Here is a 26,439-nt window from a genome sequence, read left to right on the forward strand (position 1 = left end):
TGTACTAGGTGTTGGTGCTAGTAATACATAGGAAAAATTGATGTCAACCTATATTCTAATACATTTAAGAACGTATTTAAGAGAATTTTCCCAATTATCCAATATTTTAGGGTATTTCCCAGTTATCCCTATATTTTATGGTAATTCACAATAAATTTTTCAAAGTTAAAATCATGAGAACAATATTTCCCAATTAATATCTCAGTATTTTGTGGTAATTTTATTTTTAGGAAAAACTAGATATTTACAAAATTATCACTGGCATATTTTGAAATCATGAACATTTGTAGCTAACCAATGTTCATGGTAATCCTAAACCCATTCTACAAATATCATGATTTCAAAATATTTTGATTTATTCTTTCTTTTACGATTTAAGCTAACCAATGTTTTGCATACTGGTATTGGTTAATTATTATTGCAAGATTTCAAAAAGGGACAAGTATCCTCTTAGTATGTACATGAACAAACTGATTTCGACTCCAAGCAACAAAGAAGAAGAGAGAGAGAGAGAGATATACAAAGAAAACTGTAAGTGTTCACCATAAAAGCTAGAAGAAGGGGAATAACAGATACTCTGCGTAGAAAAGATTCCATATAAACCGGTAATATCCTGCAATAGCTTCCTGCAATAATAATAAAAAAAATTTCTCTACTCCATTGATCATTATCATCTAAAATCATTTTGTGACAAGGAATTGATGTTTTACCTTTGTGTAGTTTGCTTTTTCTAGTACCCATGTCTACAAAAAGAACCAACATCAGTGATATTATAAAGAGTAGATTACACTGCAAGATATATAAGCTGATGAGATTGATGTATATGAAGTTGACATTATCTCAGCCTGACCATACTTTGTAATAGTATCTCGGGATGCATTACCTGGAATATCAAGCATGAAGCCAAGATCATATGTGCAGGAATCATCAAGCTACCTCTGAAAACCTGTCAAATGTTAAAAGATAGATGGGATTAAGCTGCATACTAAGCAAGTGATAGTATTACATCCAAAAAAAAAAGTGGAAACAGACAGATTATTATTACCTGAGGCATGTAGAAAGCTAGTGATATGGCAGAAATATAGTTCACTAGCAAAAGTCCAGAACCTAGGAATGCAATGTTCCTAACTCCAAGCTTTGTTGCTAGCGTTGATATTTGGAACCTTATTCAAAAATCAAATCCAAGGAACATGCTTTGATTAAATAAACATGCTTTGAACAAAGGCGTAAAGAAAAATGCTATACTTACTTGCGATCTCCTTCAACATCAGGAAGATCTTTTGTAATAGCAATGACCAGTGCAAACAGTGTTACAAAAGAAGTTATGAAAGCCACAGGTGCACTGCAAAATCCCCAATAGAAAATTGAGTAACATATATGTATTATGCTCCATTATATTATATGAAGACTAACCTCCACTGAAACGAAAGTCCAAGGGCAGCTCTTGTAGCATGGTACACACCAAAATTAAGAAGGAAACCTCGTACCTGACAAGGAAACATCGATACACAAGACATGTTACTAAATGAAATTTCAAAGTTCACAAGCCACTAGTAGTAGAATCATTAAGATACAGAAGGATAAGACAGCCCCCCCTACCGTGGCGATAATGAGAAACGCTGCAACTGGAAATCTTTTCATTCTAAGTGGTGGAACAGAATAGATTGTCCCAAGAAAGAGGCCGAGAGTGTATAGGCATGTAATGAATGGACCAAAGTTGAATCCGACAACTAACAGCCCTGCAATTGCAAAAAACACCACCAACAGCCACGCAGACTGCACTGAGAGATCTCCTGCTGCTATTGGCAAGTAAGGCTTGTTCACTCTGCAACACAAACATAAATAAGATTTGGATGTACTGATCATATGCGTTTAACTCATAAGAAGTAACACATTGCATACTAAATGATGCAACATTAGATAATAGTAGTGACTAATGGGTGCCACATACTTGTCAATACCAATGTCGTAGATCTGATTGATGCCAACAATATAACCATTTCCACATATAAGAGCAAGAAGACCTGAAAGTGCCTTTAGTACTAGACTCCACTTGATAAGATGAGTGTTCTCTATCAACGCTCTTGCCACCAAGGCACTGCCATCCAAAAATCAACACTCAAATCAAAAATGAAATGTAGAGCCTTTTTCAATAAATCAGTATGCAAACGTATACTAACGTTGATCCTAAAGCTGTTCCACGGATCGTATGTGGCCTAAGAAATCTCCAGCAAGCATTTTGGAAACGGGAGATTCTATCCAGAATTGGATCAGAACCAGCTGCACCGACCTGAGAACATGCCTGGTAGTATTCTAAAGCTTATGAGTACCATTGAAAAGAAACACACAAGCAAACATTAATCAAAACCAGTGTTCTGAAAAACTGGTCTAGGAGGTGCCTAGTCGGCAAATTAGATCTAAACGAAAAAATTGGTATAGACATCCGCCTAAACAATAATCTTCTATAAGGTGCCTAACCTGTGTGTAGTGATTTTTTTTGAACATTGATAAAATCTAAATAATAGTATAGAAATTAACACTGCGACATAAGACATTGTTCAAATGAATTGAAGACATTCTCCATTGGAACAGAACAAATGCTAGAAAGGTTTGAACTTTATTGACTAATAGTCAACTCAACGGCTAAGATGCTTGTGAACCGAAGGGGAACATAGAATGAAACAATACCCGGATCGAGATTTTTCTATAATTAGTTGAAACAAGTTTCAACCGCATACACGAACTTGATAAGCTCGTAAAGGCATCATCTTTATGACGGGTTAAAAGCCTCCCAGCTAAATGCACCGAAGGTCGATGATGATGATGAGAAGCTGCTGAGAAACGAGGCGATGCAGACGAGAATCGAAGACGTGGCGATTGCGAGATCGAGAGCTCCATTGATGACACTAGCCACACAAACTCTTTGCTCTGCTACTTGCTCTTGCACGACCAAGTTTGTCTTTTTTTTTTAACAGAAAGAGATTGCATTTTGCAACGCGGTCCCTATATTCTTAACATCTATCCGTAGAAGCCTAAAACTCTTAATACTTATCATAAATAAAATAAAATTGACCCATCACCCATCTATACAACCAATCAGTTAGCACTGGACTACTGAAGAGCAATGGCTCATATAGTTCAATTCCCTTCTCATCCTATATGACCAATATGAACTCAAAGTTCCTTTAGCAGGACACTGGAGACTTATATGTGTGTCTCTCCACTGTCCATCTTTCTGGATCGGTTTATTGTGTAGATGTTTCGATTTTATACTCATCTGGCTTAGAAAATGTAGACATTGAACAAATTTTCAAACCATAATCAATTGAAGAAGTATAGCAAAACTGGATTACATTTTGATGACTCAAATAGTATTTTGTACGAGGTTAATATTTTCAGACAAACAACATACAAATTCTTGTTAAACGGGAACGAAAAAACACACACCATGTTAAGTTTGGTCTCTCAACAAAAGATGTCAAGCAAGATTTGGTTCGGTTTCAGCTTGTGCTTTAGAGAAACCTTCTGAGCTCTTTGACAACGCTGCAGCTTCATCAGAAGCAGTAGCACTTGAGTTGATTGTCTCTGCTCCCTCTTCATTCTCCTCCTTGTCCATGACTATTCTTGAGGGTTCATCTGATTTCTTTGTCTCTCTATTCTCTTCCTCTAAACCTCTGGTTTCATTTTCTCTCGACTGTTTTGTCTCAGCACTCTCTTCCTCCTCTCTATCTTCACCAGAAGCACGAGCATTTAAGTTGATTGTCTCTGCTCCCTCTTCATTCTCCTCCTTCTCCACGACTATTCTTGCAGGTGCTTCGCTTTTGGTTTCATCTGATTTCTTTGTCTCTCTATTCTCTTCCTCTAAACCTCTGGTTTCATTTGCTCTTGACTCTTTTGTCTCTGCACTCTCTTCACCAGAAGCACGAGCACTTAAGTTGATTGTCTCTGCTCCCTCTTCATTCTCCTCCTTGTCCATGACTATTCTTGAGGGTTCATTTGATTTCTTTGTCTCTCTATCCTCTTCATCAATCACCTCATTGACTTCAGTCTCCAAACCTCTGGTTCCATTTGCTCTTAACTGTTTTGTCTCTCCACTCTCTTCCTCCTCTCTATCCTCATCCATCACCACAACTTCTGGAGCTTTCGTCTCAGTTCTCTCTGACAAATCAGCTCCAGAGCTGTTATCCCCTTCTTTGATAAACTCGCCGATCTCCAAAAGCTTTTGAGCTTTTAATTCCCCTTCTTCATTAACATTCTCTGCTATCTCAGCTTCAGAAACTTTCTTCACATCATCTACTAAAACCTCTGCTTCTCTTGAAACCACTTCACCTGCTATCTCTGGTCTTCCTTTTACCTCAGCTTCCTCTAAACCTTTCTTCTCCGCATTTTCGGTTTTATCAATACTCTTTGGTCTGATCTCTAAAGCCCCCAGCTTTGCATCAATCTCCCTGACAAGATTCGTCAACGACCTTGCATTCCTCGCTTCAGACAACCTGGTAGACAACTGCAACACACCACAAAAGTCTTAAGCAACAAAAGTTCATCTCTAAGCTAAATTGTGTTTACTGATGTTTCACCTGCTGTATCTGCTCAGCTCGAGGTTTGAGATCATCCACAGAAGCTTCCTTGTAAATACTCTTAAGAACACACATCAAATGAGACCCCACACTCTCCAACTGATGCCTCTGAACCTCACACTGACGCACATCATCCAAACACCCAACAGCGCGAAACGCGCAGTTCACAAGCTTCATAGGACACACAGTAATACAATGCCTATCCATCTCCCGCCTCATGATCCTCTCATCACACCCCTGCTCACACTTCACAATCTTAAACGGGCAAACGGAGTCATGACTCTCCATCTGCTTCTTGCAGAAGACCGCATTACAACCTTCATTCTCACAATCCATCGTCCTATAACCACACGTCAAGACATGCTCAGAGACTTCCCCTTCGGTCTGAAACCTCATCTCGCAGTGATAACCGTTTTTAAAGTCAACGTTCTTAAGCAACGTCTCCGCGAGTCCTTGCCTATGATCACTCAACCAAAACCCACTAATCTCCATCTCCTGAGCGAAGTCATCGACGTTGTCCTCTCTCCTCTCGCTAAGGAGCCAACCGGAGACGCGGCTGAAGAGGTTCCTCTTGGAGGTTGCGAAGTCGTCGATGAAGTCTGAGACTATGTCGAAAGGATGGTGAGAGGCTTCGGTGTCTGCGTCTCCTCCTTGGAGGACTATGTGCTCGGCCACGAAGGTTTGGCTTCTGTTAGTTAGGTACTCGATCATCTCTTTGCGGATGTCGGCGGCTACGGAGCCTGGACTGCGGAAGATGTCTCCGGTGGTGTTGTCGACGCAGGCGGTGGCGAGTCCGGGGAGGAAGGTTTGGGAGATTTTGTGGACTAGCTCTGTGTCGTAGAGGTGGCAGTGGAAGGAAGGTCCGGTTTTTTCTTTCTGGTCGTCGATTTTGTCGAGATCCGAGACTGGTGGATCCATTGATGTGTTCTGCAGATGAATGAAACACAGAGAGAGATGAAGAACTACTCTATAAGCACCCTACGATCAAAAAGGTCTAAACTTTATTGAATTTTTCCTAGAAAGAGAGATCGATTTAGACTTGGATTCGATCAACAGGAACCATCACGATCCAGAAAGTTTTGAAATTGAGTTACATTACAAGCGAATTCAGCTGATGGATTGATAAAAAGGGAAGCTTTACCGTTAGGATTGGTGTTGGAAAGAGACGGTGAGGAGATCGCAGCGGGAAGGAGTAGAGAGGCTGCAAGGGAATCAAGATGAAGGAGAAGGAGAGGGAGGACACACCTTTGGTTTTGGCGCAATAATCGGTCTCTTTTTCTTTCTTTCACCACAACTTTGTTTTGGTCGTCTCTTTCTAATATTTTTTATTTATTTTTAAACTGGTTTCTTGCAATATCTAGTACTCGCTCGGTTCATAAAATATTTATATCATAGAGAAAATTTTTGTTTCAAAAAAGATAGATATTTTATATTTTTAATGTAATATTTGTCAACTAATAATGAGATGTTGTAAAATTTAAGAATATTAATTGCATTTTTTAAAATTTTATTGGTTTAAAAATTTAAGAAATATAAAATTACAAAAAAATTATGTATTTATAAGTAAGTTTTAATATGTTTTATTTAAAAAATTGAAAATTCTAAAACATTATTTTTTTAGAAACGGAGGAAGTATTTAATATAATTTAGATTTGGTTTTAATAATTTACTTACAAACATTTTAAACTTTAAATAGTAACACTAAATTCTAAATCTAATATAATTTAATAATTAAATAATAATAGATTGTGGCTGAAATGATTTATTTTTATTTGTTTGATATTCAGTAAAACATCATTTTTTTAGATAAAAATATGATTTGGATAATTTTTTTTATTATGATTTGGATATTAAAATGTTAAAATATAATTTGAAGTATTTAAAAAAAAAGTTTTAGTTATAAATTTAAGATAGTTTATCTAAAAATAAATTTATTATTCTGGCTAAAAAATATGATTAATTTGATGTCGATGAATTTCATTGATCAAAATTAAATAATTAATAAGATAAAAATTAGTGAACATATGAAATATTATGGAAATACCCTTTTTAATTGAATTTTTTTTATTTAATTAGTTTTTTAAAAAAAATTGTATGTTTGATCGTTTTATTGTTTGTTTTGCTATCACTTGTACATTACAGATCAATCCTTTTTTTGGGTGCAAAATACAAATTCAACAAATTAGGGTCACTGATAAAGATCTCCTCTCCCCAGAGAGAGAGAGAGAAAGTTAAACAAATAAAGCACGTCCCTTTCCCCCGTTGATTTGATTTGATGATGGCAGCTCCGGAGGATGAATCTTCCGCTCACTCTCAATCATCTTCTGCTGCCACTGCGACTCCCACTCCTCCTCCTTCCTCCGTAGGTGATCATTACCTCGCTAAGTGCGTCCTCCCCCCCAGCGTCGTCCTCCAGGTTGCTTATGGCTACTTCCGCTCTCCTTCCTCCCGCGACGTCGTTTTCGGAAAGGTGCTCCGTCTTCCTCTTATCTCTACTTTTAGGATTTGGGTTTCGATTAATTTATGTGAAAGTTGGTTCCTTTTATAATATCTCTCTTTTTAGGGATTGAGATTCTGTGAAGCTGATATGCCACAATCTCCACTAGTTTCAGTTTCTCACTGGGTTTTTGTGTTGAGGGCATTGTTAAAAGAGTTAGATTTGTGGTTACAAATTGGAAGTTGCATTAGGACACTATAAGGATAAGTTAGAGACTTAGGCAATCATCATGGATCCAGGATTGTTCTATGTGTTTGTGGTGGGAAGAGCTTTTGTCTTGAGCAATTTGTGTGTGCCAGGTGTAATGCTATGTTAAAATCTTGTTTTATTTTTCTCGCATCAGGAGACCTGCCTAGAGCTGGTGGTTATAGGTGAAGATGGGTTTGTTGAATCTGTCTGTGAACAGAATGTATTCGGAACTATTAAGGATTTGGCTGTTATACCTCGGAGTAAGGTAAGCATCTTACATCTAGACAGGGAATAGTTTATTTTTAGTGATCAGGAGATTCACTTAACAAGCTAGCTTTGGTTTTGTTAGTATATCTGTGATTTTGATATGTCACTCATCTTGTTATCTTTTTTTTTGTCAGATGGGAAAAGACCTTTTGGCTGTTCTTTCTGATTCCGGAAAGCTCTCGTTTCTCTCATTTAGCAATGAAATGCACAGGTTTCTTCCTCCTGTCTTCGTCCCTTTTTCCCGCAGAAGACCTCATGTCATTGTCATCTTACTATTTTTTTCTGCCATTTGGTGTAGGTTCTTGCCCATACAACATGTTCAACTTTCTAGTCCAGGAAACTCGAGGACTCAACTTGGAAGAATGCTCACTGTAGATTCTAGGCAAGTTTTCCATTTAACCATGATTTTGTTACTTACATCATTCTGTTGATGCCTTTAGATGCCACTCGTTACTAGCTGTATCTCTTTTGTATATTTTGCCTAGTGCTGAAGTGCTCACTATTGGATTTTGTAGAAAATTGAATTCGTTAGAGTGTTCACTTCTCTAAACATACATTATTTGCATCTTGAGTACCAACGATTAATATTGTGTCCTATTATGCATTTTGCAGTGGTCTCTTTCTTGCTGTCAGTGCATATCATGATCGCTTTGCTCTATTTTCCCTCTCATCATCGTCTATGGCTGATATTATTCATGAGGTATTGGTTTTTGTCACCAACTTGGGGAGCATCTTGTAACTTCATTTGACAGAAAAGGCATGACTCATGAGTGATAATTTTTATTTAATTTTAAAATTTTTAGAGGATTTTTTATCCTTCTGAAGACGGAGGGAAGACTAGCTCTGTACAAGAATTATCTGGTACTATTTGGAGCATGTGTTTCATTTCTAAAGGTTTTAATGAATCCAAGGGTTATGATCCTGTTCTTGCCATTGTTTTAAATAGGTACGTAACCCTTGCAGTTCAAAAAGCTTTGTTTTTAGTTATTGTGTTTTCTCCATAAGAGTCTGCGACCACCAAGAGTTGCTTACCTCAGTAATCTTCTGATTGTATAGGAAAGGATCTCTCCTGAATGAGTTGGTCTTATTTAGATGGAACATCAAAGAGGAATCCATATGTTTAATATCAGAGTATGTCGAAGCTGGGGCTCTAGCACATAGTATTGTTGAAGTTCCTCACTCCTCTGGATTTGCCTTTCTGTTTAGAATTGGTGACGCTCTCTTAATGGATCTCAGAGATCCTCAAAACCCTTGCTGTTTGGTTAGGACATCCTTAGATCTGGTTCCTCCTGCTTCATTAGTGGAAGAACATTTTGTTGAAGAGTCGTGTAGAGTACAAGATGGAGACGATGAGGGTCTTTCTAACGTTGCTGCATCTGCTTTGTTAAAGCTTAGCGATTGGGATCCAATGTTCATAGATACCGAAAGCGATATTGGAAAGTTGAGTTCTAAGCATGTCTCTTCATGGACTTGGGAGCCGGATCATAACTATAATCCCCGGATGATTATTTGCTTAGATGATGGTGAATTTTTCGTGTTTGAACTCATATATGAAGATGATGGTGTTAAGATTAATATATCAGAGTGTTTATACAAAGGCTTACCGTGCAAAGAAATATTATGGGTGGAAGGTGGATTCCTGGCCACGTTTTCCGAAATGGCGGATGGAACGGTTTTCAAATTGGGAAAAGAGAAGCTACATTGGATGAGTTCCATTCAAAACATTGCTCCGATCTTGGATTTCTCGGTTGTGGATGACCAGAACGAGAAACGAGACCAAATGTTTGCTTGCTGTGGCGTTACGCCTGAAGGCTCTTTAAGGATTATTCGCAGTGGCGTTAATGTAGAAAAGCTTCTGAAAACCGCGCCTGTTTATCAAGGAATAACTGGTACTTGGACTGTTAAAATGAAGCTTCCTGATGTGTACCATTCATTTCTTGTTCTGTCTTTTGTTGAGGAGACTAGGGTTTTATCAGTTGGATTAAGTTTTAAAGATGTCACTGATTCAGTTGGTTTCCAGCCTGATGTCTGCACCTTGGCCTGTGGGCTTGTTGCCGATGGTTTGTTGGTGCAGATTCACCAAGATGCAGTAAGGCTGTGCATGGCCAACATGGATGGTTCTTCACCGTTTGTCTCCTCTTGGTTTCCAGAAAATGTCAGTATCAGCTTGGGGGCAGTTGCTGAAGATCTGATAGTTGTGTCTACCTCTAACCCTTGTTTCCTGTCTGTTCTTGGGGTCAGATCAGTATCATCTCACTGCTGCGAAATCTACGAAATTCAACGGGTGGAACTGCAGTACGAAGTTTCCTGCATCTCAATCCCTCAAAAATCTATTGGGAAGAAGAGATGCAAAGCTGCGATTCTTTCTGGTATGGAGCGAGGCTATACGTTTTTGATCGGCACACATAAGCCTTCTGTTGAGGTCCTCTCCTTCTCAGAAGATGACGGTGGGGGTCTTAGAGTCCTTGCCTCTGGGATGGTATCGCTAACGAATACAATGGGAACTGCTATTCGTGGATGTATTCCTCAGGATGTAAGACTCGTGTTAGTTGATCAAGTCTATGTTCTTTCTGGGCTAAGAAATGGGATGCTGCTTCGTTTTGAGTGGCCTCCCTTTTCACATTCATCCGGCTTGAATAAAGAAGAGATGGACATAGTTGTGGGTGAAAGGGAGAATTTACCCATCGACCTTGTGTTAATTGCCACCCGACGTATAGGCATCACACCTGTTTTTCTGGTTCCGTTCAGTGATTCACTAGATTCAGATATCATAGCGCTTAGTGACAGGCCATGGTTGTTGCACACAGCTCGGCAAAGCCTTTCCTACACTTCCATCTCATTCCAAGCTTCTACTCATGCAACTCCTGTATGCTCGTCAGAATGCCCTCAAGGCATTCTTTTTGTTGCAGAGAACTCTTTACATCTGGTAAGTATTTTCTATTTTACAAATTTTAGTTCCAGACTTTCACTGACTATTGCGCTGTGCTTTGGACAACGATATGCTAATTCTAAGCCTGCGATAGACATTTGTAGGATTCAGTTGGAGCTATTATTTTGATCCGTCTATGGTTGTTGCCTGACGTATTAGCTTGGTTTGTAGGTGGAGATGGTGCATAGCAAACGGCTTAATGCGCAAAAGTTTCACCTTGGAGGCACTCCGCGAAAGGTTATCTACCATAGTGAAAGCAAACTACTGATTGTGATGAGAACTGATCTGTGTGATGCTGGTACGTCTGATATATGCTGCGTGGACCCGCTCAGTGGATCAGTGTTGTCATCCTACAAGCTCAAACCTGGAGAAACTGGAAAATCGATGGAGCTTGTACGCGTGGGAAATGAGCAAGTCCTTGTGGTTGGGACGAGTTTGTCATCTGGTCCTGCTATACTACCCAGCGGTGAAGCAGAAAGGTTTGAAAAAATCTAGTTCTTTAAGCCACTTTCTAATTTGACCATTGAGTGATTGTGTGTATACCTTTGAATGCTTATTTTACAGTACAAAAGGACGAATACTCATTCTCTGCTTAGTACACACTCAAAACTCGGACAGTGGTTCAATGACAATCTGTTCAAAAGATGGTTTATCTTCCCAGCGTACATCACCTTTTCGTGATGAACAACTATCAAGTAGTAGTCTCTGCAGCAGTCCAGATGATAACAGCTACGATGATGATATCAAACTTGACGAAGCTGAAACGTGGCATTTAAAATTGGCATCTGCAACCACTTGGCCGGGTATGGTACTTGCGATCTGTCCGTACCTTGATCGTTTCTTCCTGGCGTCTGCTGGGAATGCCGTAAGTCTCACTTTTGATAATCTATTTGTTTTGTTTGCCACTTGTTTAGCGTGCTAATCTGCTGCTCTTGAATAGTTTTATGTGTGCGGTTTCCCGAACGATAGTCCTGATAAAATGAAGAGGTTTGCGGTGGGGAGGACTCGTTTCATGATAACATCTCTGCGCACGTACTTGACTAGAATCGTCGTTGGGGATTGCCGTGATGGTGTTCTGTTTTATTCTTATCATGAGGTTTGTTTTGTTGTCCCTTTCTACTAATAAGAGTTACTTTATCTTGTCCCTTTCTTAAATGTTGGCTGTTAATATTATATTTTTTTTCATGTTATTGAAGGATGTGAAGAAACTTCACCAAGTATATTGTGATCCAGCGCAGCGGTTAGTTGCTGATTGCTTTCTAATGGATGTCAATTCTGTTGCTGTATCTGATCGCAAGGGGAGTATAGCTATCCTGTCTTGCAAAGATCATTCAGACTTTGGTACGAAACACTTTACCTTTGCTGATTATCTAGTCTTTACTGATTATTCTTAGGATTCTTCTAAATGCTATGGAGCAAACTTTGGATTTGATAATACTCTTAATAGAGGCTTTGTTATGATCCAAAAGATTTTGCTAACTGAAAATACCTCGTTGTGATGATGCAGAGTATTCAAATCCGGAATCCAACCTGAATCTAAACTGTGCTTATCACATGGGTGAGGTTGCCATGGCTATCAAAAAGGTAAATCCTAAACTTTGTGCTTCTATCTGAATTGCTTTCTGTTCCTTACTGCTCACTCCTACATTGTGAACAGGGTGGCAGCATTTACAAACTTCCAGCTGGTGATGTGCTGCGAAGTTATGGTCTTAGTAAAAGCACTGACGCTGCTGATGATACAATCATAGCTGGCACACTATTGGGAAGTATATTCGTCTTTGCTCCTATTTCAAGGTTTGATTTGAATATCTAACTATTAACTAGTGTGTTTGACCCCCCCAAAAAAAAAACTAGTAGTGTTTGCAAAATATACATTCGCTTGGCCTTTTTTTCCACCAAGTAGAAGCTTTATGATCTTGTGGTATACTTAGTTACCCTTAAGCTTGCACCAGACATTCTTTTTGTGCTAATTTTTCCATGGTAAGTTCAGTGACTGACCACAAGTTTCTGTAGGGAGGAATATGAACTCCTAGAAGCCGTCCAAGCAAAGCTTGTGGTTCATCCGCTGACTGCTCCTGTTCTTGGTAACGATCACAAGGAGTTCCGAGGTCGAGAGAATCCGGTAAGTGAACCAAAAAACCAGTTAAAATTTTTCTAATATGTAGAAGATATTGCTAAGAATGATCTCTTATGCATTATTAGTACAGTATGAAACATAAGTTGTTCTGACAATTGTTGTAGTCCCAAGCGACAAAGATTCTGGACGGTGACATGCTTGCTCAGTTCTTGGAACTTACAAATAGACAGCAGGAGTCAGTTTTATCTACACCTCAGCCGTCACCAAGCTCATTAAAAGCAAGTTCAAAACAATGTCCTTCTCCGCCTCTAATGCTGCACCAAGTTGTACAATTGCTCGAGCGTGTCCATTACGCTCTGCACTAAGACATCAGCCCTCTTTCTACTGCAAGCATGCATTCTAAAGCACGCCAGTTCCATGACTTCAGTGATTCGATGTGGTGCGTAACTGAGTCCAAATTCTTAGCAGCTGGAAACTGCCTATGGAATTTATAAATTAAGTAGTGGTGAACGTGGTGAATTGTGAATACTTACAAGCTTATTGACATTACTGCTTATAGGATGCAAAGAGTTGGAAAACTATCCAGTGTCTTAGGAACTGCCTTGTGTTCGTTCTTGAGAGCAGTGACTCTTAACGACTAATCCTTGAGATGTGTTCTCTTTCTCTCTCTCAGACATTTTGTAGAGGATCATACTTTCCTATGTACAGAGTTGAGATGTGTTTTAAATGCAGAGGACTCGGTATCATTGTGTATATACATAAAACCCAATATATATATTTTTCATTGCTCTAATATAAAAGTGATATGATGACATAAAATTATTGATCAATAAACGTTTAATTTTATATAAAACATGGATAATAATAAGGGTTTCGTATTATTTATTTTTAGATACTTTTAATCGATACAAATATTTTTTTAAATCTCGCATATTATTTGATACATATGTCTACGAGGGGACAAGACTAGCTTCTGCTACCTTGACATAAAGATCTTGACCTCCAGCCAGTGGCGGAGGCAGGAAATATTTTTATTGGGGGCATAAATAAAATATGATATCAAACAAAATATTTCTTAAATTGAAATAGTCTTACAAATATTACTAAAAAAAAATTACAAACATACTCTACGTTCAGCCATGTTTTGAAACTTTTTCACCACTGTTTCATTTGTTACCGATGCAAACAAATCCTTCTCAATAAAGCAAACAAGACAATCGCTTAAAAATTGATCTCCAATTCGGTTGCGCGACGCTGTCTTCACAAACTTCATTGCAGAAAAACATCTCTCGACAGTTGCCGTAGCAACTGGTAAAGTTAATGCTAACTTCAAAAGTCTGTAAACTAAAGGATGTGCAAGATGTTTCCGCGTTTCCACCATCAAACGAGAAAGATCTCCAAGACTCTCCAAGTTATGAAATCGACCATCCTCTCTTATATTATCAATGTATATGTCAAGTTGCTGCTCAAGAGAAGAACACTCAAAAAAACTAAAATCATCGGGATAAAACTCAACCAATTTCATCAGCTTCTCTTTGTCAAACAACTTGAACGAATTTGTAGGACTTAAGGAAGCCATACAAATAAGGAGTTGGGTGTTTACCTCAGTAAAGCGATCATTAAACTCTTGGAGCTGCAAATCCAAAATAACATTGAAGCAACTGATCTTGTAATGATGTAAATTGGTTATGTTGCTTTTCTTTCTTCGACTCCCTGAACCAACAAACTCGTCTTCCATCATGATGATTTCAATATCATGTTTCTTACAGAAAGAAGAAACTCTAACCATAAGGGAGTCCCATCCATCATCTCTAAGCTTTTGTAGTTCTCGTTTAGTTGATCCAACCAATGAAACAGCATTCAAAATGTCTTGATCTTTTTCTTGCAAAGCCATGGATAAATTCTCTGTTAATCCCAAAATAAGCAACATCAATTGCATATAGAAGACGAAATCAAACGTACAAAGGTACTTAAGAAGACCATATGCTTGTCGTTTCTTGGAGTCATCATAGCCTTCATTCTGGATATACTTAAGCACCTCAATAACAATCGAAAACAACTCGACCAAACGCACTAATGTCTTATGATGAGAACCCCAGCGAGTATTTGATGGCCTTGGAAGAGAACGCTCTTGATTCTTTCCTTTTCCAGTGCTAATTTCACCACTGCTAATTCCCTTTTTAACTTCCTCACGGTATTTTTCTTTAACCACATCTTGTCGTTTGCAAGAAGCTCCAACTACATTCAATAATGTAGAAATCATATCAAAAAAATCCCCAACTTCAAAATGTTTCTTCGCAACTGCCACTACAACCAATTGAAGTTGATGCGCAAAGCAATGAACATAATAGCTTGAACTGTTTTCCCTTAAAATCAAAGACCGGAGACCATTGAATTCACCCTTCATATTACTCGCTCCATCATAACCTTGACCCCTTATATTTTTCAAGCTCAATCCATACTTAGAAAACAAATCATCAATAGCTAGCTTGAGTGTCAGAGAAGAAGTTTCTTTTACATGAATCACACCAATAAATCTTTCTTTGATTGTTCCATTCTTATCGACAAAACGTAACACAACAGCCATTTGCTCTTTGTGAGAAATATCAGCAGATTCATCCACCAATAGACCAAAAATGCCATGATCAACTTCTTCGATAATAGATTTCACAACTTCCTCGGCAAAACAATGAACAATATCTCTCTGAATCGGTGGAGAAGTCATTTGGTTATTTTTTGGAGCATTCTCCAAAACAACCTTACGTACTGCTTCATTCTGGTCTGCCGTGTATCTTATAAGCTCCAAAAAGTTTCCTTTATTACCAGAATCTTCTGATTCATCATGAGCACGAAAAGGTATTCCTTGTCGCAACAAATATCTAGAAGCATCAACTGAAGCATTCAACCGAAGACGATATTCATTCTTCACAACATCATCATGCTTATAAAAAGCTTGTGCAATGGAATGGTTTTGCTTCATCAAAGAATCACACATCTTAACAGCAATATTGTGAAAGCTATTCATACCACCCACATGAGAAGCTAATCTTTCAGATTTATTCCAACTAGAAAAACCTTCCGTCACAAACGTATCATTCCCGCCTTGTTTATGTATATCATCTCTAAACAAGTAACAACACAAGCAATAAGCTCTATCTGTCGATACGCTATATTCAAGCCAATTACCATACTGATCAAACCAAGCAGGGCTAAAGCGTCTCAATGATTTTCCAATCATCTTTTTTGGAAAATTATGACCATACGGTTTACAAGGACCTCTAGCTAGATACTTGCGTCTTACCTCATCTCTTTGATTTGAATGGTATGCTGTAATTTTTTTTCTTTTAGCTGGATCCCATGGCAAATCATCCAAATTGTCTTCAGGTGTTGGTATGAACGGCCTTTTAAGAAATTTTTCCATTGATTTGTCTAACAAAAAAGTGTCATGTTATTAGTTTACATCAAACTTTTAAAAAAAGAAAAATAAATACTTCAAAAGTGACGAGATTCATGACTCACCAACTGCTGGATACAAGTGAATTTCGTATGACAGATGAGTTTGAGAACTGGAAAACCAAAAGACGTTCGTAAGATGAGAGGGAGACAAGACTAGAACACAGAGTTTTGATTTTAGGCTTTTTTAATTAGTGGGCTTTAAACTATAATTCACAAAACTATCAAGTGGGCTTAAATATAATATTGTTCTCTAAATTATCAAGTGGGCTTAAAGACATACGGGGGCAAAATAAATTTTTGAACGGGGGCACAAAGCTTAAGGTTTAATAACTTGCACTAATTTTCAAAATTTTGTTGGGTTCAGTGGCCCCCATCTTAGTGCATGTGGCTCCGCCACTGCCTCCAGCGTCGTACTTCCGCATATCCACGAGCTCACCGGTCCAAGTCACACAACCCGACCCACCATCCATGATATCCATATTCGCATACCCGGTACAGTTACAATCTCTAACACACTTCTCCCTGCATTCCTTCAACCCGATCCTCTTCTCCACAAGCGCTTCACTTGTCTCCGGTAGCTTCATCTGACTCATCCGCAGAAACCCATCTCCCTCTCCACAGCTTAGCTTCGAGCTCCTCACACAACCACCTGACATATCCCTCAAATCCCATCTTCCCGCATTCTTGGGAACGAAGCCTTTGATACAGTTACACGTAGGCGACGTGTGCATGTCACAGTAAGCGTAAGGACCACAAACTTTGTACAGATCGCATGTATCTTCCGGGAACGACCAAAACATGTTACGTTGCGGTACTGTCTTAGTCCATGTGATTACTTGTAAGTACCCTGTGGAACTCATTCTAAATCTCGAGTGGATCATGTTGTTGTTGTTGTGGACTTTGAATGTGTACGCGACTTCCTCGTTGTTATCTATGAAACTGTTATCAATGTAGCTCCAGTTTTGCATTTTTTTCGGTATACCGTTAAACCGGACTCCGTTCCAAGGACCGGTTCGGTACACTTTGAACTCGTTCTTAAATAGATAAAACTCATGTAAAAACCCTTCGGTTTCGAGTATGAGCGAATAATCTCCACTTGATGGATCAGTAGGACTTTTCCACGATGTGAGGATTTTTTCTTTTTCTGAACTTTTGTGTTTCCGACCAATTTTCATCTCCGGGAGCAAAGTATCCACCGGATAATCAAAGCTCTGCCACATGAACCGGTCTAGGTCGTTGGTTTTGGAGTCTCTAAGCACGAAGTTGCCGTTAGCGAGAAGCTCTGCCGTAACTGGTAAATGCGCAACTCCCGTAAGGTTCGTTGACCAGACGGTAGTATCAGACTGGTCAAGGAGGACGAGGCTTGCGTGAGAGATTTTGAGAGTTCCGATGGAGTTGTGAAGAGGGTTGTCTCTGTTGGCAACCCAAACATATGTTCTCTTATCAGAGGTTGTCTTGTACCAAATACCGAGATACCAACGATCAGTACTACCATCTTGAGAGTTCTTCGTGGCGGTTTTGAAGAAGCCAAGCTCGAAGACATCACCAGGAGACACAAGGGTTTTGTTGCTTGAGATTGTAAGAGCTTCGTTAGATGACAAAGTATTGGTTGAGAACGCATGGGGAAACAGAACCAATATAACGAAAAAGAAGGTGTAAGAGTGATGATAGTGTGGTATTACACCTTTCATGTCTCTCTTTACCACTTAATCTTCTATGCTCTTCTTCTTTTCTCGTCTCTGTTATTTATAGAGTTGTTTGTTACTTGCTGATTGTCAGATTTGCAAACTTAATGAGGATGGTTTGATTTTAATTTGCATGGTTTATGTCTTAGTCGTAGATTATATTTACTTTCCAGCAGACAAGAAAAATGTTATTTCCACATTCAATGACTTTCAAGCCATTCATTGATTCCTTTTAACAAACTATTGTCATTGGTCAATAACCTTACCACGTGAAATTGATTTCTCATGCAACGTAACACAACATGTGCGTGTTTTTGGACCAAATGACATAACATATCATATGTTGTTTAACTTAAAACTGCAACGTCCAACGAAATAATATAAAATGGAAATAGAAAAATAAGGCAAAATTTTGATAAAGCATCAATGTCAAGAACAAAGCCAATAATAAAAAAAATTGGGAAAACTAGAGGTCACTAGCTCAATTCGAAAGAATCGCGATCACTTATCACATGTCTCTAGCTCGAGTGACCTCTGAGACAAAATTAATATTACATGATATAGTTTTGAGCGTGAGGGGATTGAGATTCGTCCTGAATCTCCTTGTATTTGAAACAAAATAATCTTGAGAATTGAAAAAGATTGGTGGGAAAATTTATTGCATTTCTTTTCATGATTGAGTGCATCTATCATTGAAAAATTATTATCATCAAAACTTTTATGTGTAGTTAGTTTGGGTATGTGTTGGAATGGCTCCATATTCACCTTATATATTTTTATTTTAGCTAGTACATTCTTGTGGTCTAGTACATTCTCCTGAACTTTCAATTGGGAACCTTTAAGACCAAGGTAACAGCAAAAACAGTGAACTGATACTGTCTGGTTCAAAGGATTGGTTCAAAAACATTCATTCACAATGTGGATGCAAATGCTGATTTTCTACGACCAGAGTGGCTTTGCTTCTTGGCGGCATCCAAGTTTCACCCTCTTGTTGCTTCTGCTCCACAGATGCTGGGACTAGGGACCATTTGCTACTCACCTGTGATTACAGCCAGGAAGTTGGAGCCTGTTGCTCTCTTGCCTTAACCCTCTAACCTGACTTTTCAACAACTGGAACGAGCTGCTCTACTGGATCCGAACTTCTTCAACGGTCTGTCCCTCAATCCTAAGGAAACTAGCAGATAATGCAACAGTCTACCACATACGAAATCGCTTGCCTCATCTACCGAGCAGTGCTGGACATGATCATTGCCAAGAGAAACAGAAGTATTTCGGCTCACTTATGTAATTTACTCTAGTTTGTTTTTAACCTTTTTACCATCCTAGGGTAGACATTAGATTACATTAATTTACACATGCTGTAACTCTTACAATCATTAACATGATATTTTCATTCTTAGCACAAAAAAAAAACAACTGGTTAAACATTGCATATTCTAGAGTAGGAATGAATTTTGATACGTTCTTGGCAAGAATAAAACGTTACAAGTGAATTTTTATACGGCTTTTGGCAAGAATAAAACGTTACACGTCTAAGGACTTCACTTAGATCAAGAATATATGATGAGTTGTCTATGTAATATAAATATGTATAATTACTAGTAATATCATTTTTATTGAAAATTATTTTAAATTCTAAAGATAAATTAGATAGCAAGCACTAGTCTGATACTTTTCTTTAATAATCTTTTTCAGATACCCATCACTGATTCAATCGACATTCCGTAGGAGGAACAGGAAACCGACGCTTATCAGAACAATAATCGTACCTCATATACTTCGCTCTCACATTCTTGAATGCCGTAGTTTCATTTGCACTTAACCTACTATATTGGATCGTATTCCAGTAGTAGGTTGTTGAACCACATGCTTCCGCGTTAATGTTCCCACCATCCGCGTGACAACCAGAATCAGAAAAACTTTGAAAATTGGCTTTAAAAGGAGCATATGACCAATTAATTTTGGCCTTACCACCGTCTGTTGCCCATCCCTCACCGTTCCACAGACTAGCAATCACTGTCATCGGCTTTGATGGATATCCTACGCCATATTTTTTGTTATTTTTGAATATTCGTATTGGAATTTTGTCCACGTAAAACCTAGCATATCAGGAGAAACAAAAAAATGAATATTAAGAAATCATCATGGTGTTTGAAAATATAAACGTGAATTGTATTGCTAGATGTTTCAAGTTGTTGGTCTAACGTCTATGTTAGAAAAAACAAAATAAATTTTCCATTGTATAGTATAGGTAAACGGTTTAAACTTAGGGATATTGTAGAACTGTTAAAAAACAAAGTCTAATATTCGCTAATTAATTTTCAATTTATTCGCTTCATGTTCTTGTTAGTAAGCTTTAAAAGAAAAGATGTCGTACTCTTTCATGATTGAGTATATTGAAATTTAGTGGTGTATGTATTCAAGTTTCTTCTATTCAGAAAGGTTGGACACACATTAGATAATTGTGTGTAAAAATTAAACAAATATAAATAGAACAAAGGGAGAAAGAGAGAAAAACATACACAATTTGATACGGATTCCAGAGAATCCCATAAGTGTGGAAATCTGTGGATGGATCGAACCAAAGAACAAACTTTTGTTCTCTATTTCCTTGACCATTGTTGAAGACATTTGTTTGAATTTGTATCGGTTTTCCATCTCTATTCCCCAGGAACTCGAAGTCTACCTCGTCGTGGGTATCACCCTTCGAAGTCAACTAAAACCAATACACAAAATGTTGATCGAAACATATTCACGATGTTGAAAGTTCACATTAATGTAATGAATAAGCTAGATTAAAACGTGAACGTACATAAAAAGCTGTCACAACTCCAGCAGTATCTTTTGGAGGCAACTTGATTCTCATTTGAAAGAATCCTGATCCAAATTTGTGTTTAGACTCAAAAGCAGAACCTGTTTGTAATATAAATTAAGATATTAAACCATATTTTATATCACAATTACAATACTAGCTACTTTAACAACGTGAACTATTTAAATAGGAAATACCGAACCCTATATAACCCCAAAGCTTGCATGATGTATCATAAACCATGAAATCTTCACATTTGCTTAAAACATGATGAGATGCATAAATGCAGTTCAAAATCCAAGAACTGGATATACAAAATAACATCATGAGGACAAATTCTTGCAGTATAAGCTAAACAGTCAGTTTTAAAAATTATATAAAAATGTAAGAAACTGACAAAAAAAAATATAAACTCTGAAACCAGGATATATGCACATCAAAAAAAGAAAAAAATTGGAAGGATTTTTCATACTTGTAATTTAAAATGCTAAGTTTTTCTTCATTGTTTCAGTTTTATTGTCATTAACATGCATCTAGATAATTTTAATCGAGAAAGATGACAAATTATCATTTTCTTAGTCTATATCGATACACGTGTGTTGTAATATTTTGAAAGAGATAAATATAAACCTCAGTTATATTAATTTTAGAAAATGTTAGAAGATTAAGTTTGAATTGAAATCGACGACATTGTGCCATATATAGAGTATCTACCGAAATCAATACATATGCACCCACATCCTTTTACCACGGCACTACTGAAAAAAGAAAAAATCAATTAATAAACCTGCACTTTTGTCCATGGAGAGCTGGACTTCTCCTTGGTTGAGTTTTAAGACATTTCCCCACGTAACAACATAGTTTTCATCGAACCCTCCACCTCCAGGAACACTGGCATCAACGGTAGCGATCACCAACAGTACTAAAACAAAATCTAAAATTGAAAACATATATTCTCTCTTATTCATTTGAAATTTTATGTTTTGAATGTGTTTCTTACGGAGTAGACATCTCCCCCCTTTTTATATTCGGGGTTATTGTAAGGGGTCAAAAAAATTGTTTTGGTCAACAAATGGTTATTTTGGTAAATAATATTTTGGTCAATGACATTCTGATACTGTTACTTTTTAGACTAAGCAAATATTTATTGATAAGTATGAATTGTAATATATAACTAGATCTTTAGCAACACTTTAAAAGCGCCGAATTTATTTCAGTTCAAAATAGGTTATTGGTAACTGAATTCTCATGAACTTTGAAAATTTTGAGATTCCATTGTTATTCGTTATTAGATTTCAAAAATCTTGATAGAATCCATTGTTATTGATTTAAGAATTTTTAAAATCCATTCAAATCCTTTGTTATTCAAAAAGTTTAGTTATTATTGATTCTTTAATTCTAACTAAATTTAGTGTTACTGGAAAATGAATTCTATTCATTTTTACTCATAAGACTCAACTTTCAAAATATCATATGTATTCATGTGATTTTCAAAATCTATGTGATAAAAAAATCTAGAAAAAAAAATAGTTATACTTAGCAAATATCTATTGTACTTTAAATCCAAATTATATGTCCAAAACTATAATTCATTACATTTTATATACTTTTACATTTTTGAATATATAATTATTTTTCTATTGATTTATCATTTTTGAATATATAATTCTATTTATAAATATTAAAAAAAATTTAAAAAATCGTTTCAAAAATATTTTTGAATTAAAAAAGAAAAGAAAATATGACCAAAAAAGAAAATATGACCAAATTCTATAAGATGATCTAATCTATTTAAAATTATGATGATTATTTATGTTTGAAAATATTCATATTTGTTAGACATTATATATAAATTTGTATATTTATACACATAGAAAATAATTTTTAAGAGTTTAATATATATATAATTATTGTATAGTAATTCTTATGTAATTTATTTGTTTTATGCTTAAAACAGATTAAAAATGTTTGTAATGGGTTTCCAAAGTGGGCTTTTCCACTTCTGTACACATTAATATTTTTGGCTTAACTGATCTGTTGGCCTTAATAAATCAAAATAATTTGAGTTTTATGTTATAAATTTGAATCTATCTATACTATTATTTGATTAGTAAATTTACTTACTTGTTATCTTACCCATGTTTATTGTGAATTTGATCACTTGTCATATTCTCCATGATTTTAGGATAAATCAATTTGCTTACTCATCATCTTCTATGTGATTTTAATAAATTTGATTACTTGTCATCTTCTCCATGATTTTAAAATAATTTATTAGTTTAATTATCATGATATTGTTAATATATAATATCATGATATTTTGAATATTTAACTAATAATAGATATTAACAATATCTGCTGATGATATCATAATTACGTTTATCTTATGATTTTAGTGGCTAATACTATAGCCAATTTCTTTTATTCTTATTAGAAATACTGATCCAAATACAAATTATTATAAAAGTTATATATAATTATACTAATATATTAATTAATCGATTTCTCCCGTTTATTCAGTTGGATCGGTCAATATAGTAAACTATATCCCTATAATGCGGTTTGTTAACAATAACATATATTCTGTTTATTCGGTACTACTAAATCTAAACTATTTTTTTTTATTTTGGACTGGTCGGTTTTAAATGGTTAATTTTTACCGGATTGAACACCCCTTGGTTATTGTTATTTTTTTGAAGAAAAACTATTACTATTTTGTTGTTGTTTTATGGGTTGTGATTGTTTATAATCTTTTCAGTGTCATTGAATTTCTTTTCAGTGTCGCTGATTTTTTTTCAGTTCAAATATAGTAAGTGTTTAATTTCAAATCTAAGTTTATTAATTTAATTATTACTATAGAAAATATTTTGATCCAAAATCTATATTTCATAAATAAAACTATGAAACAAGATAACATAATTTAATACATTAGTTACCAACATGAATTTGAAGTTTTATAACTTATAATATTAGTTTATAAGAAAATGAATGAGTATTGAATTTTTATAATGACAACAGGGAGAACTAAAATTGACAAACCAAAAGTTCTCCAAGGATATAACAATTTCGCACAAAACTAGACAAGATTTTTTTTTCGAGGTGTCTGTGAGCTTGACACCTTCACACGATGGGAAACTAATACTATATTTGTTAACGAAATAGTATAAAACACCTGATGCATATTAATAGAGGAAGATTGTTGTAATAGACTATACTGTGTCCATAATTATAATACTATACTATTACGCACTATTTACCAAATATTATAGTCATCGTTTTGCTGGTTAAAGTATGTCTACTACATTCTCCTCAGCTCTCACGTGGGAAGCTTTAAGACCAAGCAACATCAAAACAGTGGGCTGATACTATCTGGTTCAAAGGATCAAGTTCCAACATATTTATTCACAATGTGGGTGCAAAATGTTGATCGTATACGACCAGAGTGCGCCTTGCATCTTGGGGCATCCAAGTTTCACCCTCTTGTTGCATCTGCTCCACCGATGCTGAGACTAAGGACCATTTTCTGCTCACCTGTGATTACAGCCAGGAAGTTGGAGCATGTCACTCTCTCGCCTTAACCGTCTAGCCTGACTTTTCCACAACTGGACCGAGCTGCTCTCTTGGATCCAAACTTCTCTATGGTATGTCCCTCAATCCTAAGGAAACTAGCAGATAATGCAACGGTCTACCACATATGAAACCGCTCCCCTCATCTACTGAGAAGTGCTGGACAAGATCATTTCCAAGAGACATACGAAGCATTTAGGTTCTCTTATGTCTCTTTGGATCACTTAATCATATGTGTTTATTAATTACCTCTATTTATTCTAGCTTGTTTTTAACTTTTTTACCATTCTAGAGTAGACATTAGATTACACATGCTGTAACTTAACAATCATTAATAGGATATTAACATTCTTAGCAAAGAAAACTGGTTAAACATTGTGTAGAGTAGGAGTGAGTTTTGATACGTTCTTGGCAAGAATAAAACGTTGCAAGTGAATTTTGATACGTTTTTTTTTTGGCAAGAATTAGAAAACGTTACACGTCTAAGGACTTCACTTTGATCAAGAATATGTGAGTTGTCTCTGTAAAATAATTATCATATAATAGTAAAATAGCATTCTTAAATTCTAAAGATATATTTGAAAGCAAGCACTTGTGATACTTTTCTCTAATAATCTTTTTAGATACCCATCATTGATTCAATCGACATTCCGTAGGAGGAACAGGATACCTAGGATGATCAGAACAATAATCGTACGTCATATACTTCGCTCTCACATTCTTGAATGCCGTAGTTTCATTTGCACTTAACCTACTATATTGGTTCGTATTCCACCAGTAGGTTGTTGAACCACATACTTTTGCGTTGATGGTCCGACCATCCGCGTGACAACCAGAATCAGAAAACCTTTCAAAATTGGCTTTAAAAGGAGCATATGACCAATTAATTTTGGCCTTACCACCTTCTGTTGCCCATGCCTCGCCGTTCCACAGACTAACTACCAATGTCATCGGCTTTGATGGATAGCCTACGCCATATCTTTTGTTATTTTTGAATATTCGTATTGGAACATTGTCCACGTAAAACCTACCATATCGGGAGAAACAAAAAATATATTATGAAATCGTCATGGTGCTCGTATTGCTAAATGTTTAAAACAAAATAAAACAATTTTTCCACTGTGTAGGATAACTGTTAAAACTTTAGAAATACTGTAGAACTGTTAAAACAAAGTCTAATATTAGCTAATTAATTTTAATTTTTTTTTCGGTTCTTGTTCTTGTTAGTAAGCTTTAAAAGAAAAGATATCGTACTCTTTCGTGATTCAGTATATTGAAATTTAGTCGTATACGTATTCTTGTTTCTTCTATTTAGAATGGTTGGACACACATTCGATAATCGTGTGATAAAATTAAACAAATATAAATAGAACACATGGAAAGAGAAAAAACATACGCAATTTGATACGGATTCCAGAGAATCCCATAAGTGTGAAAATCTGCGGATGGATCGAACCAAAGAACAAACTTCTGTTCTCTATTTCCTTGACCATTGATAAAAACATTTGTTTGAATTTGTATCGGTTTTCCTTCTCTAGCCCCAAGGAACTCGAAGTCTAGCTCGTCCTGGGTATCTCCCTTCGAAGTCAACTGAAACCAATACACAAAATGTAGAAAGAAACATATTCACTATGTTGAGAGTTCAAGTTGATGTAATGAAGAAGCAAGATTAAAACGTGAACGTACATAAAAAGCTGTCACAACTCCAGCAGTATCTTTTGGAGGCAACTTGATTCTCATTTGAAAGAATCCTGATCCGAACTTGTGTTTAGACTGAAAACCAGCACCTGTTTTGTAATATAAATTTAGATATTAAATCATATTTTATATCACAATTAAAATACTATATAGAATATCGACTAAAATCAATACATACGCACGACATCCTTTTATCTTTTTACGACGACGTTATTGAAAAAGGAAACAGTAAAATTAATGAACCTGAAGATTTGTCCATGGAGAGCTGGACTTCTCTCCCTTGGTTGAGTTTCAAGACATTTCCCCACGTAACAACATAGTTGTCATCGAACGGTCGACCTCCAGCAGGAACCCCCGCACCAACGGTACCGATCAAGAACAGTACTAAAACTGAAAACATATATTCTCTCTTATCCATTTTTAAATTTTATGTTTTGAGTGTGTTTCTTACCGAGCATACATCTCCCCCCTTTTATATATTCGGGTGTTATATCGTAAAGGGGTGGTTAATTAGAAGCTTAAATTGTCAATAAAATATATTTTGGGCAACAAATCTTTGTTTTGGTAAATTAATATTTTGGTCAACTGTATTTTGATACTGTTACATTGTATAACTATCTGGCAAGACTGAAGCGAATATTTGTTGGATAAGTACGAATTCTAATATATATAATGGGCCTTCATG

The 26,439-nt window shown here is 36.4% G+C and overlaps 5 protein-coding genes and 1 pseudogene across 8 annotated transcripts; 1 reads left to right on the plus strand and 5 right to left on the minus strand.

Annotated features, from left to right (window-relative positions):
* Positions 1 to 387: 387 nt before the first annotated feature.
* Positions 388 to 2,948, minus strand: LOC106353069 (homogentisate solanesyltransferase, chloroplastic). The gene is made up of 10 exons (XM_013792745.3): positions 2,689 to 2,948; positions 2,181 to 2,302; positions 1,952 to 2,098; positions 1,600 to 1,825; positions 1,414 to 1,487; positions 1,250 to 1,342; positions 1,046 to 1,163; positions 884 to 946; positions 711 to 743; positions 388 to 626 (listed from the first exon to the last, which is right to left on the minus strand). Exons 1-10 carry the CDS (start codon positions 2,896 to 2,898, stop codon positions 552 to 554), a joined length of 1,161 nt encoding a protein of 386 aa, XP_013648199.2. The 5' UTR covers positions 2,899 to 2,948; the 3' UTR covers positions 388 to 551.
* A 350-nt stretch (positions 2,949 to 3,298) lies between these two features.
* LOC106353070 (reticulocyte-binding protein homolog 2a) lies at positions 3,299 to 5,930 on the minus strand. The gene is made up of 3 exons (XM_013792746.3): positions 5,719 to 5,930; positions 4,578 to 5,504; positions 3,299 to 4,504 (listed from the first exon to the last, which is right to left on the minus strand). Exons 2-3 carry the CDS (start codon positions 5,493 to 5,495, stop codon positions 3,479 to 3,481), a joined length of 1,944 nt encoding a protein of 647 aa, XP_013648200.2. The 5' UTR covers positions 5,496 to 5,504; positions 5,719 to 5,930; the 3' UTR covers positions 3,299 to 3,478.
* Positions 5,931 to 6,740: 810 nt separating this feature from the next.
* LOC106353072 (spliceosome-associated protein 130 A) lies at positions 6,741 to 13,329 on the plus strand. 3 transcript variants are annotated; one of them, XR_007338240.1, is made up of 16 exons: positions 6,742 to 7,047; positions 7,418 to 7,528; positions 7,665 to 7,741; positions 7,829 to 7,912; positions 8,143 to 8,230; positions 8,334 to 8,476; positions 8,587 to 10,456; positions 10,631 to 10,938; positions 11,024 to 11,324; positions 11,400 to 11,555; positions 11,656 to 11,800; positions 11,967 to 12,043; positions 12,117 to 12,253; positions 12,473 to 12,581; positions 12,701 to 12,975; positions 13,096 to 13,329. XR_007338240.1 is itself a non-coding variant. In XM_013792749.3 (15 exons), exons 1-15 carry the CDS (start codon positions 6,853 to 6,855, stop codon positions 12,899 to 12,901), a joined length of 4,002 nt encoding a protein of 1,333 aa, XP_013648203.2. In that variant the 5' UTR covers positions 6,742 to 6,852; the 3' UTR covers positions 12,902 to 13,329. The 3 variants fall into 3 exon arrangements, 2 of the variants coding, with proteins under 2 accessions (XP_048632338.1, XP_013648203.2); XM_013792749.3 differs by having other exon boundaries at positions 12,701 to 13,329; XM_048776381.1 differs by lacking the exon at positions 7,418 to 7,528 and having other exon boundaries at positions 6,741 to 7,047; positions 12,701 to 13,329.
* Positions 13,292 to 17,744, minus strand: LOC106353073 (annotated as a pseudogene). Its single transcript, XR_007338241.1, has 2 exons — positions 16,393 to 17,744; positions 13,292 to 13,536 (listed from the first exon to the last, which is right to left on the minus strand). The product of XR_007338241.1 is annotated as an S-locus-specific glycoprotein-like (transcript).
* A 911-nt stretch (positions 17,745 to 18,655) lies between these two features.
* LOC106356780 (xyloglucan endotransglucosylase/hydrolase protein 2) lies at positions 18,656 to 24,423 on the minus strand. Its single transcript, XM_013796506.2, has 4 exons — positions 21,277 to 24,423; positions 20,490 to 20,590; positions 20,200 to 20,393; positions 18,656 to 19,776 (listed from the first exon to the last, which is right to left on the minus strand). The coding sequence occupies exons 1-4, from the start codon at positions 21,455 to 21,457 to the stop codon at positions 19,380 to 19,382; spliced, it is 873 nt and encodes a 290-aa protein (XP_013651960.1). The 5' UTR covers positions 21,458 to 24,423; the 3' UTR covers positions 18,656 to 19,379.
* Positions 24,424 to 24,633: 210 nt separating this feature from the next.
* On the minus strand, positions 24,634 to 26,425 carry LOC106356781 (xyloglucan endotransglucosylase/hydrolase protein 2). Its single transcript, XM_013796507.3, has 4 exons — positions 25,998 to 26,425; positions 25,743 to 25,843; positions 25,453 to 25,646; positions 24,634 to 25,083 (listed from the first exon to the last, which is right to left on the minus strand). The coding sequence occupies exons 1-4, from the start codon at positions 26,170 to 26,172 to the stop codon at positions 24,687 to 24,689; spliced, it is 867 nt and encodes a 288-aa protein (XP_013651961.1). The 5' UTR covers positions 26,173 to 26,425; the 3' UTR covers positions 24,634 to 24,686.
* Between the last annotated feature and the right edge of the window lie 14 nt (positions 26,426 to 26,439).

The sequence above is a fragment of the Brassica napus genome, chromosome A3 (assembly GCF_020379485.1).
Source record: "Brassica napus cultivar Da-Ae chromosome A3, Da-Ae, whole genome shotgun sequence".
Classification (NCBI taxonomy): domain Eukaryota; kingdom Viridiplantae; phylum Streptophyta; class Magnoliopsida; order Brassicales; family Brassicaceae; genus Brassica; species Brassica napus.

Coding starts and splice junctions, on each gene's coding strand:
- LOC106353069 (XM_013792745.3), bottom strand. CDS start 2,898: ATGGAGCTCTCGATCTCGCAATCGCCACGTCTTCGATTCTCGTCTGCA. Junction 947..1,045: donor TAGCTTTCTACATGCCTCAG/GTAATAATAATC, acceptor AACATTTGACAG/GTTTTCAGAGGTAGCTTGAT. Junction 744..883: donor CTTCATGCTTGATATTCCAG/GTAATGCATCCC, acceptor TTCTTTTTGTAG/ACATGGGTACTAGAAAAAGC.
- LOC106353070 (XM_013792746.3), bottom strand. CDS start 5,495: ATGGATCCACCAGTCTCGGATCTCGACAAAATCGACGACCAGAAAGAA. Junction 4,505..4,577: donor GAGCTGAGCAGATACAGCAG/GTGAAACATCAG, acceptor GGTGTGTTGCAG/TTGTCTACCAGGTTGTCTGA.
- LOC106353072 (XM_013792749.3), top strand. CDS start 6,853: ATGATGGCAGCTCCGGAGGATGAATCTTCCGCTCACTCTCAATCATCT. Junction 8,231..8,333: donor TGGCTGATATTATTCATGAG/GTATTGGTTTTT, acceptor TAAAATTTTTAG/AGGATTTTTTATCCTTCTGA. Junction 11,556..11,655: donor TGTTTTATTCTTATCATGAG/GTTTGTTTTGTT, acceptor ATGTTATTGAAG/GATGTGAAGAAACTTCACCA.
- LOC106356780 (XM_013796506.2), bottom strand. CDS start 21,457: ATGAATAAGAGAGAATATATGTTTTCAATTTTAGATTTTGTTTTAGTA. Junction 20,591..21,276: donor CTCCATGGACAAAAGTGCAG/GTTTATTAATTG, acceptor TATTACAAACAG/GTTCTGCTTTTGAGTCTAAA. Junction 19,777..20,199: donor TGGAATCCGTATCAAATTGT/GTATGTTTTTCT, acceptor CTGATATGCTAG/GTTTTACGTGGACAAAATTC.
- LOC106356781 (XM_013796507.3), bottom strand. CDS start 26,172: ATGGATAAGAGAGAATATATGTTTTCAGTTTTAGTACTGTTCTTGATC. Junction 25,844..25,997: donor CTCCATGGACAAATCTTCAG/GTTCATTAATTT, acceptor ATTACAAAACAG/GTGCTGGTTTTCAGTCTAAA. Junction 25,084..25,452: donor TGGAATCCGTATCAAATTGC/GTATGTTTTTTC, acceptor CCGATATGGTAG/GTTTTACGTGGACAATGTTC.